Source organism: Solea solea, chromosome 4 (genome assembly GCF_958295425.1).
Source record: "Solea solea chromosome 4, fSolSol10.1, whole genome shotgun sequence".
NCBI classification, from domain to species: domain Eukaryota; kingdom Metazoa; phylum Chordata; class Actinopteri; order Pleuronectiformes; family Soleidae; genus Solea; species Solea solea.
Window position 1 is genome coordinate 5,930,099 of NC_081137.1, and position 11,400 is coordinate 5,941,498.

The following is an 11,400-nucleotide window of genomic DNA, read 5'->3' on the forward strand; positions in this document are numbered from 1 at the left end:
GAAAAACACTCACAGGCGTTTGGGCCTGGTACATTCTGCGGGTTTTTGATTGAGGTGTCCTGTACAAAAGTCGCTGCAGCGTGAGAATACGTTTCTGTCGACCGTGAGAAGTTATTTCATCCGTCAAAAGAAATACAGAAACTTAATCCTGCTGCCACATTCAGAATGCACAAATGAGACAGGAAGGCAACAGTTCCTAGAATCCCGCTCTGTTTCCTGACATCGTGAAACTTGTTAGTGTTTTGATTTAGAGACTCCTAGAAGCACAAATTACATTCTGTGCAATTAGCAGTTATTAAGTTATAAAATAAATTTGTACTGTAAAACCAAGCCAATTAATTGTATGTTTGGTTTTTGTTGCACTCTGGATTTGTGTGTTTCTCATTGTCCTCTGTCCCTGTATTAATTGCATTCATTTGATATACCACTCTTTGCAAAATGGTGCATATTAAGTGCAATGATCTCCCCCATGAATTTAACTTCAAGCTGATTCTCCACTTTGGGGCCAGGACTGAACCTTGGCCAAGATAAACACCCACAGGTTCCCTTGAACACACACACACACACACACACACACACACACTAGCAACAGTCCAGAGTCAGTGCAGTGCAATGGTAAGGCTAGAGTTTAGGATTTAATGAGGTAGAATTTTTGAGCTGTCCCTTTAAAGCTTTGAGTTTATAATTTTCACCGGCACCATATTTTTGTACCGGCTGTCAATCACATGCACGTGTGTCCATGCACGCCCCAATACATAACAACAAAGTGCAACCATAATTTGCAAAGACTTGAATGTATATCGGGATGGTCATTTTCAAAATGGATCAAATTTATCAAATAATAGCAGCTTTTATTTAAAGCTGCAGTGCATAACTTTTGTTTTTTATGGTCTCTGTGATCATAAAGAATTTAAAATGATTTGAATGCTGCATCTAAAAGCAAATTCTGTCAGGCAAAACTGACAGCATGAACACCGCTGTTCAGTAAAGTAAGTTTAACTCAGGTCAAAAGGAGACAGTGTAGTGTTGTTAAAAAGGGAGCTACAAATGTATATTCCTTGAGTAAATAAGTTAAAAAAATAATAAAAATTGAAGGCAAGTGCACCTACAGAAATGCAACATATGCCAAAATCCATTCCTTGTCTTCTGATAGGCTGCTGTTCCCCTGTGATGTCACGGGGAGTGCTTATAAAGAAGGGTGTAAGGCTCAGCTGCTTCCAAAGGGCAAGTGTGGCTGAGAGCAGAATGACTGTGTTGATAACATGAGAGTGGACAGGAAAGACAGGGCGACGGGTGGTGTGTGTGTATCAGTATGTGGGTGAGTGTGTGTACGTGTGTGTGTGTGTGTGTGTGTGTCACACACACAAAAGTAGACGGTCATAACTCTGCAATAGAGCGAAGGAGCTAGAAGCTGCCGACAAACACATTATGATGAAACTGTGCGCGGATTTAAAGGCGTCTGGATTAAGAAATCACTTGATCATAAACAACAGGACAGAGCCTGGAAATAAGAAAACTGACAGTAAGTCTACCTCATATACATATATATATATATATATATATATATATATATATATATATATATATATATATATATATATATATATATATATATATATATATATATATATGAAAGCAACCACAGCACAATGAAATAACAATTGAATTTCTTTTCTTTCAGTACAGCATTGTTCACATTTACTGATTCCAAACTATTTTGGAATATAGTGTAAACTTAGTGGAGATTTATATGCAATGTGTGATTATGTGCCACTAATAAATTCAACATGTCAAACATAGTATGCATTTGCATTTGCTCGGGCTAACTCTTATTAGCTTTGGGTATTCGCAGGTAAATACAATTATTTTAAAGCACCGTGAACATTCCAACCCCCAACATCAGGACAGAGGAGAGAGAGAATGTTATTTATGCTGCGCTAAAACTGCCAATTACAACACAAGTGATAATAAACATGAATGCTGTAGCTGTTATAAACACAGACTAGAGCGCTGAATGTAAACACAGGAAATTGACACAACTTGAAATATCACTTTTGGAATAGTTTGACAAATCAGTAACGAGATTCGGCGATCAAAGGATGTGACTGAAACATCACCCAGCTTCCAAAATTTCACTGCACGGGAAAAATAGTGGAAACAATAGACGAGAGGAGGGTTTGCGTACACTGATGAGGAAACCACAACATTCCCCACATTGTAAAAAAAAGCAAATATTATGGCATTAATTGATGGGAAGCAGGAACAAAAATACGTTCTGATTACACACTTCTTTGATATCTTTATTGACATCTCGTTGTTCCCTCCCACTTCCTCTTCGGTGACCTGCTTTGTGCCACCCACTGCTAATCTCTGTGATTTACAGCAAGATTTGCAAGGTCACATTTATCAGCTGTTTTGTCTCATCTTTTAAAGCGGCCTCACTAATGAATTAACAGACCTTTTTAAACACCAGGGTCAGCCGTCTTTGTTGTTAATGAAAATGCTTCAACAGTCCCACTGGGAGATCCCCTGTCAGTCATAGTCCCTATTCAGATGAATGGTTTGTGATCGACCTGTTGCTTTCAGGACAACATTGGAACCATTGTGTGGGTTTTTTTTAACAAAGTTTACAAAGTCGTCTCTCCTCCCTCACAGATTGATTGACAGTTTCTAAGCCTCCTCTGCGTGCGTGTGTATTTATGTGTTTGCATATGTACTCATGCCCAGGTGTTAGTGTTTGTGCATGTACACTGATGTGGCCAGTTCTGTGTATTTAGCTTCTCAGTGTCTCTGCCATCATTAAGCTTCGTCAACGTTATAGTGTTTCTCAATGAATCTCGTGGGTTTTATTCTTTGGCCTCAGGATAATGGTCAGATTTCTGTGTGTGTTTTACAGCTGAGACAAAGAGGAAGTGCAGCAGAGCCTTAATCACGATGTTGAACATGTAAAGGTGTTGGTAGCAGCACATGCTATTGATCTGATCAAAGGAGGCTTTAAGCTTACAAAGCGTAAATATCTGTTGAGAGAATGAACCTTGATGTTGATTTATTTCTAGTGACTAGATATTGTTTGGACTTCTGTTGACCTAATTTGGTTAGAGTTTTGTTTTTGTAGTCATGGACAGACAGTCTTTTGTTACTTGGTGGACCAGTTTGCAATTATTTAGTCATTTGTTCATGTTCCTGTCGGCCTTACATGTGGATCACAGTCACCTGTGTTGCATCAGTTACACCTGGTTCTTGTATTCTCAGTTCACTTTATATTTTCCACTTTCCTCCACAGTCACTCGCCGTTTGACGATCAAGTCTGTTCTTTGTGTTCTCCCTGTATTTTTCCTGTCATTGTTTTGTTTTTGTTTTTTTTTATGCCAACGTGTTTGATTGATTTTGCTGCTCGTCATCGCTCCTTTATTTTCTTTGCAGTTTATTCTTACTTTGCTATTCATGAAGGCTGTCTTGACGTCAGGCCACGGACTGCGGATAAACACTCACCTTTTGGATAAAGGCGACACCGATGAATGCAAGACAACAACAAAACTCGAAGCATATTAGGATAATGAAAGTCTAAACTTGCCCCTCTCTCTTGCGCTGAAGTCTGGACACTTAAGGAATGATGACAAAATATTTGTACACAATGTGCTGCTGTGGACTGTAGACAGAATGATTGAAAAGGTGTTGCCTTCCAACAGTAGTGTAATAGTAGTAATGACAAACACGATTGTCATAAACGGCGTCCCCCCCCACCGTATTTGAAATGCATCCCAAAATCCAACACTTCACTCATTCACCACAGACGAACTGAGTAAACACTCGAGAATCAATGGGCCTATTTACGGCCGGCATTAATGTGGTGTGAGAGCTGGGATTGAGTTGGAATAAAGTCAGCATACATATGACGCCAAGTGTGCACGCATACAGAAGAGCCAATTAAACCAAAATTAAACAAACAACCCGCAGAGGTGCATTAAAAACAACGTGAACAAGCTGTCCCACTTCAACTACATCTGTATGAACATCACATATATAAATACAGCTCAAACAGTACAGCGTCGGAGGACCATTACTCTCTTTACATCACCATCCACCGAGAATAGTAAACAGGGATCACCAGGTGTCTGCTGTCAATTAGACCACCGCTGTAGAAGCTTATTCTCAGCAGCGCTCATCTGTATAAATGAGAGCTTGAGTCTTTTTTCCCCCTCCAGCATAAGACACAGCACCTAACTGACATGATATTTATCCGTAAAATACTTAATTTATGGGGCCACACGATGTTGAAGTGGCTATGTGACCGATTTGGCTGATCTACGGGTACTCCGGGTTCCTCCATCAGTCCAAAAACATGCAGATTGGTTTAATTGGACACTCTAAATTGACCTTCCACCTTTATATCATGCAACTTGAAAGTAGATGTTATTTAAAGCTTGTATTGCAAAAGTATAAGCGCAACAGCTTCAACAAGTATGACACTGTCCTCCAAGAAACATGTCCTGTCCAAATAACACCAGAATGATCAACAGCACATGTGTCAAAAAGACTTAAAGTCTCAACTGGACCCAACCCTTGGGCTTGTCCAAATAAAGTGCGTACAAACTTTCCTCAGCTCATAATCACCTATGCAAATCTCATAAACAGTACAAACCGCTAAATGCCTCACAAACACAAGCAATCGTGTTCTGACGGGGGACTCACACAGGCGTCAACTATAGAGCTTCTCATTCACTGAGAATGGGGCAGCATCTAGCGTAGCTCAAGTGCATCACGGGTCCTTTGCTTGTGGCGTGTTGAGAAAATTTAAATGTTTTAAAAGTGAAATTGTGCAAATATTTTCAAACCATGTTTAAATGCTAAACTACTACTACCATTGTCGTTATTGTCTTGTCATGTGCAGATTCCCCTTTTTGAAAGATGGACCCATCCATTCAAGGAATAAAACTGGTTTCCACTCTCTACCACACAGCTTGTATTTTCCTCTAGGCAGTTAATAGAAACAGTTATACACATGAATTAGATATTAGTTACGAGCACCTAGGTTAAAAAAAAACCTGCTGCCTCTCTGGTCTTTGTGGATGTGGCTGTCCTACACAGACTCTCAGCTGAATGCCAACTCAGTATTGGTTTATCCTTTCCTTTCCTACATTACATCCTGAAACATGCTACTTTAAGAGAAAGTCAAATGCTTTCGAATTTCAGTATCTTCAAAACCTTTTTGTTTTCTATTATTTTCCCGTTGAATCCATCATGAATGAAGCAAATGTATTCTCTGTGTTCTTACCATAGATCATGGCATCTCCACACACTTTGTCATCACTGGATAATGTGTCACAGGATGGCAACTCCTCTGATCACTCTGATCTGTCAGCAAGCTCTTTGGAGTACACATATCTGGTTCTGCTCGGTGTTGCGATGGCCATTCTCGTTCTGGCCATAGTTTTTGGTAAGTTTGACACATTTCTTCAATTGGTTGGTTGGTTGAGGAATCAAATTTAGTCTTTTGTCTTCTGTCAAGGAAACGTCCTTGTAATTTCGGCCATCATGCGGTTCCAGCGGCTTCAGACTGTCACCAACCTCTTCATTGCCTCTCTGGCTGTCGCTGACCTCATCATGGGCTTGGTAGTCGTGCCCTTTGGGTCCAGCTATATTCTCCTGGAGCGCTGGCAGTTTGGAAACTTCATGTGTGAGTTCTGGACAGCGGCTGATGTGCTGTGTGTGACAGCCAGTATCGAAACACTGTGCGTGATCGCACTGGATCGCTACCTTGCCATCACCATGCCGCTCCGCTATCCAATGCTTCTCACCAGGTATGAAGAAGAAATTTCAATTTTTGTCCAGGTGTGTAAAATGATTAGCAGATTAGTTCTGAAGTCTCGTGTTTTCTTTCCCACAGGGGTCGGGCTTTGGCGGTGATCCTTGGTGTGTGGGCAGTGGCCTCTCTCATCTCTTTCCTGCCCATTCACCTGAAGTTGTGGGTGTCACAGGACGAGCCGGCTCAACAGTGCTTGGCCGACATGTACTGCTGTGACTTCAACACCAACACGGCATATGCTGTGTCCTCCTCTATCGTGTCGTTCTACCTGCCGCTGGTGGTGATGATTTTCTTGTACGCCCGGGTCTTCCAGGAGGCCCAGAAACAGTTGGAGAAGATAAGGGGGAGGAAGAAGCATTTCTATAATTTACATTATACGGCACATCTGGCTTATCCTGATGACAGTCCTGCAATGAATAAATTGAGGGCAGGAGCTGGTGTGGGGACGCAAGCAGGAGAGGACAAGCTAAATATGCAAAAAACAGAAGGTGTGGACACAACTCAAGAAGAAGTTGGGGGAGAGAACAGAGCAAGGACGGAAAAAGGGGAAGGAAGACACTCTGCCGCCAAACGTCTGAAGTTATGTTTGAAGGAGCACAAGGCTGTAAAAACTCTGGGGATTATCATGGGAACCTTCACACTGTGTTGGCTGCCCTTCTTTATCCTCAACATCCTCATGACCTGCCTCCACTTGGGTGATATTACGCTGCTTTTCAGACTCCTGAACTGGCTAGGTTACTCCAACTCAGCCTTCAACCCGCTCATCTACTGCCGCAGCCCTGATTTCAGATATGCCTTTCAGGAAATACTCTGTTTGAGGGCCAAGGGAGGAGGCTGGGGAGGGAGGAGAGGAGGATGGGTATGTTGCAGAGAGAGAGATTGGTACACCAAGAACTCTGGTAGGACAAATGGGGACCTGAACGGTGTCAAAGAACTGGGCGTGCACCAGAGGTCAGGATGGGAGGGCAGTGTGGACGGCTCTCTCCGAGACAGCCCGCTCAGTCTGGCCTCCCCTTCTTCTTCATGTGAGCAGGTTTTAGAAGTAGCTCCAGGTTCTCTGACAAACCAGCAGGCGAACAGTTCTGCTAATGGAAGCTGTAAGGAACATCGGGCATCTATTGCTTGACCTAATAGGATATAAGAATTCACACTTAGGAGTTACCAATGATTTGATGAAGCTTATCATAATGTTTTGTATGATTGTAAGGCTGTAGCTTTGTTGTCAGTCTGTTAAATGTGTTTCTGTCAATGTCCGTGGGTTTTACTTGTGTTTACTGTGTCATTTTTCTGCTGGAGTTTTCCCAAATAACACTGTAGATCACAACTAAAAGGTGTCACATCGGGATAAGCAGCGCCCAAAGCTGAGAGCAGTCCCTGAAAACAGCTCATTACATTAGTCCATATGTTTTTTTGGAGAAACCCCCTAAATTTTAGGGTCAGCTATAGTTGACTGCAATGACATGATGATTGGAAATCCCATGATCTAAGGCCCAGGGCCACTAGCTGGATGCCCCAAAGATTACTTTTGGGCCCACTGACATTCTTGTAATGACCCTGATAACAACAACAAAGGCAGCTACACCGTAAACTATGGTCTGCAGCATGTGTCTGCTTTAAAACAGGTCTGACTTAAACCTTTAAACAACTGCAGTCACAGAGTGAAGCCAAACATTTGGATCTTCAACAGACTTGTGCTTAAACCAGGGCTATCATTGAAAGACATTTGTGTTTCTGTAAATCCCATGTTTATCTTGGGACAACAGACAGGCAACGTTATAATGGTTTTATGATTTTCTACTGAAATAAAGGGCAAATAAAAGATTTAAGGACACATGGGCTTTTAAATGCATTGCTGTGTGTACGTGAAAGCGTTCAATAACTGCTGGACATATAAAAAAAAAGACAATAAAAAAACAGCAATGAAATATCTGGCATGCTGATGCATTCCAAAATGCTTATTCAATGAAGTATGAAGCAAAACCTGTGAAGTTGTAACAAAAACTGCCAATCATCAATGGACAACATCAGGAGTGTGTTTATCTTTGCATTTCTGAATGTTTAGTAATGTACTGCTGCTCATGAACATCATTGTCATGCACAGATTTTCATAATTATTACATGATTATTACATTTAAATCACAGCGATTGAAGAGAAGCGTGCAATTAGAATTGTCTTGCAAAATGACAATGGTAAATGGTTAAAGACCTTTATAGATGGCTTTAATTTAACATTTAATGTGCCATATGAATGTTCATCTGTTTATATAGTCGTTGGTGAAGACTAACTGGGGCTGAGACACCACCTTAGTAAACGTCCAAACCAACTGCAGCTTATGTGTAACCAAAGGGCTGAATGCACAAGCCTGAATTTAGCACCACGTGTACAATGCTAATGGCTACAAACGTGCATCCAAACAAAGCGCCCACCAAGCAGAGACGGGCGGGAAAAAAACATTTTATTTGTCCTCTGACTAAAAGTCTTAGTTGAAGGAGAGTCGCATTTCAGGCTCACTCAGACAATCCAAAACAGGCCATTCCTTCCTGATAAACCTCACATGACGGTCCAAACTCATTAACTGCTGTGTATTTATGTGTCAGATAAACATGAAAGACCCAGACATGTCACTTTCATAACTGCGCTGTCTCTCCCTCTGTTCTGGTCCTTTCATCCCAGAACAGAACAGAGCGATATGATGTTTCCCTCCAGAACATTATATCTACATCTGCTTTAGATTTTATTTTTTATAGGTATACGTTATCTGTCAGACAGGGGTGGGGAGATCATTTTCATGTACTGTTTCCATAACATGACATAACACTGTACAAACATAGCTTCAGAAGGCTCATGTTTTGAGTGATTACTTTTTGCATTATTGCTATATATACAGAGACTGGACCCACAAATCCATATTCTGCTTTATCCTCAGGTACAACCAGAACAGGTCACCAGTTCATCACAGGGCCAACATGCACAGATGATTAACTATTCAATTTCACGGTCAATTTAGAGTGTCCAATTAATCTAATCCCCCATTTACCCGGAGAGAACCCTCGTGCACAGGGGGAGAGACCGTCTTGCTGTGAGCCAACAATGTCTCCCACAGACCCCACAGATGGGTTATGGGAGACATTTTTGGCTTCAGGTTTTTCAGGCTTTTACTTAGAAACTAATTATTGTTTTGAATAACACATGTTTTACCTCAGCCAAGATAACATCAGGTGTTAAAGTCTGTAAGTAAAGTTATATTAGTGGCAGTAAAAATAGCCCGGAATGTTCTATATAATGCACATATTTATAATGCTCTTCATATTTTTCATTGTTTTTTTGTTTTTTTTAAAGGGTCCCTGTGTAATATAAGTTTTGGAAAAACAGATATACATTATTATATACTCTGTATGTATATTTATAGTGTGTACACATTTTGGAAATATCCTCCCCATGCAGCCCTGCATCGACTTGACATATAACTATGTGAAATGTTAAAAAAAGAAAGAAAGAAAAATGAAGATCAATAACAGGTGACTGTTTACTCTAAATATGATCTGCATACTGTACGTCTGCCTGTGTGTATGTTTTGTGCACATGTGATTTCAGTAATGTTATTATTGACTGTTTTAAAACTTGAAGCATGTTGTTGGCTATTGTAGCTGTTGTCAAGTATGGACTATTTTTGGGGTAAAAAAAGCTGAGTTTAAAATGCTTTTCTGGCGATTGTCTGAATTCAGAGGCACTGATTGTACTGTCCTGTATAATAAACCTAATTTATCTGGTTCTCCAAAACGTAAAAAAGGAGATAAAGTACATGTTGTTTCAATATGAATGTTTGTTCATGTCATAAGTATGCAGCACTGAAACACTTAAAATATGCCGTTGTTTAATTTTTACATGTGGGTTAGATTACGGAAGAAAATGGAAATAATTTATTCTCTACCTCCAGCAGAGTCACGTGAACACTATCTCAACATTATGTAAATATTAATTATATATATAATATATATCTATATATACATATATTTATATATGTCCCGTATGTAGTGACTCATATTTAATGTAATGCACCTTTAAGGTAAAGACTTAAGCTTTAAGGTTGGTTGGATTTAGGTTATTGTTAGACTAGTATCAGTTGTAGTTAAATCTTCAGCGTGTGTGCGTGTGAGAGACATACAGTGGCAGGTGCAGGCTGTCACAGGAGCTACAGTATCAGCTGCTGCCGCCAAGGAAATACAAGCAGCAATACAGACTTAAAACCCACACTCAAACACATACTATCATACTATACACACACACTCAGGAAGACACGTAGATGTGAAAACACACTGTGTGAAAGATGGACCATCTTTCCAGTTCAGATTATGTTAAAGTGAACGTATGCATGAGCGTTTATTTTCAGTTTCTTACACCTGTTTCTACATCTAATACTCTGCATATCTTATGTACTGGTAAATAAGTACATCAGTATTAAGCTACTCTAAAATGTCAGCTATAAATTCCAGCAGAATCCAAAACCCAACCGTTCTCATCACGGGTTTGACTTTAACTTAAATACTTCCGCTTAGTTGTTTGATAACATTAAGTACGGTAGTTTTGGTTTTGCTGATTAATATCAACAGAATATACTTTAATTCGACTTTTTCTTAAATTTAAGTAGTGTGTCACATTGTGTTGGCAGAAATCGAATATACGCCCCCCCATAAATGTGTATGTATTGGTACATAATTGCATTAAAATTAAAATCCTTTGGTTTCTGTGGCATTGGAATAAGCCTTTTAATTATACATCGACCAAGGACCTCGCTTCATGGACCCCGCCATCTTGTGCCACCCTATTTCTACAGCAGCCCAAATGGACAAATTACGGTTGGACAATCTGCCGTCTCACCATTACTGTAAATGTCACTCATTCTCACACACTGGACCTTTAAGTTGACAATGTTTTTGCGTCATGAAAGCAGCGGGTCAGTGGAAAGATGCGTGTTTGAAATGTTTTACATCCTGGCACCTTCCTTTTTCCCCAGCGGGAGTATCTGCTCTCGCTTTCCCGTGACGTGTGCATGCTTCATCTTGTTACGAGAGTGTTAAGTGGCATCGCAGAGCCGACAAAAGGCAAGTGCATATGTCCTGTGCGATCACTCAATCACAAAAACAAACACACACACACAGACACAGACACACATCAGTGTTGGCAGGCATGTCAGTTTAATCCCTGCAGAGTCCCCCCGGGCTGCGCCTCAGGCTAATGTGGACAGAGTTGGAGGAATGCCCTCTAGAAAACACACGTGCCCACACACACATTCTTGCGCAGTGATCTTAGTGAGGACACTCGTAGACATAATGCATTCCCAACCCCTTACCCTGACCCTTAAACCCAGCCTTAACCCTGAAAAAGCCTTTTGAACTTGTGAGGACCAGCCAAACTGTCCTTACAAACAGTGTTGTACTTACTTACTGTGCTTAAGTACAACATTTGTGTATCTGTGCTTTACTTTGTTATTTATATTTCTAGCAACTTTAGCTTTTACTCCACAATAAACTGTGCACATTTACTCGAACTATATCTTTGTTACTTGGCAATGGTCTGTATTTATATAGAGCTT

The 11,400-nt window shown here is 40.5% G+C and overlaps 1 protein-coding gene across 2 annotated transcripts; it reads left to right on the top strand.

Moving 5' to 3' along the window:
- Window positions 1-1,238: 1,238 nt before the first annotated feature.
- On the top strand, window positions 1,239-9,605 carry LOC131458919 (beta-2 adrenergic receptor-like). Of its 2 annotated transcripts, XM_058628272.1 has the most exons (4): window positions 1,239-1,522; window positions 5,281-5,437; window positions 5,510-5,801; window positions 5,888-9,605. In XM_058628272.1, the coding sequence occupies exons 2-4, from the start codon at window positions 5,284-5,286 to the stop codon at window positions 6,930-6,932; spliced, it is 1,491 nt and encodes a 496-aa protein (XP_058484255.1). In that variant the 5' UTR covers window positions 1,239-1,522; window positions 5,281-5,283; the 3' UTR covers window positions 6,933-9,605. The 2 variants fall into 2 exon arrangements, with proteins under 2 accessions (XP_058484255.1, XP_058484256.1); XM_058628273.1 differs by lacking the exon at window positions 1,239-1,522 and having other exon boundaries at window positions 5,355-5,437; window positions 5,548-5,801.
- The last annotated feature ends 1,795 nt before the right edge of the window (window positions 9,606-11,400 follow it).

What these genes read in the sequence shown, in the direction of transcription:
- LOC131458919 (XM_058628272.1), top strand. Translation starts at nt 5,284, where the DNA reads ATGGCATCTCCACACACTTTGTCATCACTGGATAATGTGTCACAGGAT. An exon ending in CGTTCTGGCCATAGTTTTTG is followed by an intron (nt 5,438 to 5,509) that starts GTAAGTTTGACA and finishes TCTTCTGTCAAG; the next exon opens with GAAACGTCCTTGTAATTTCG. An exon ending in TATCCAATGCTTCTCACCAG is followed by an intron (nt 5,802 to 5,887) that starts GTATGAAGAAGA and finishes TCTTTCCCACAG; the next exon opens with GGGTCGGGCTTTGGCGGTGA.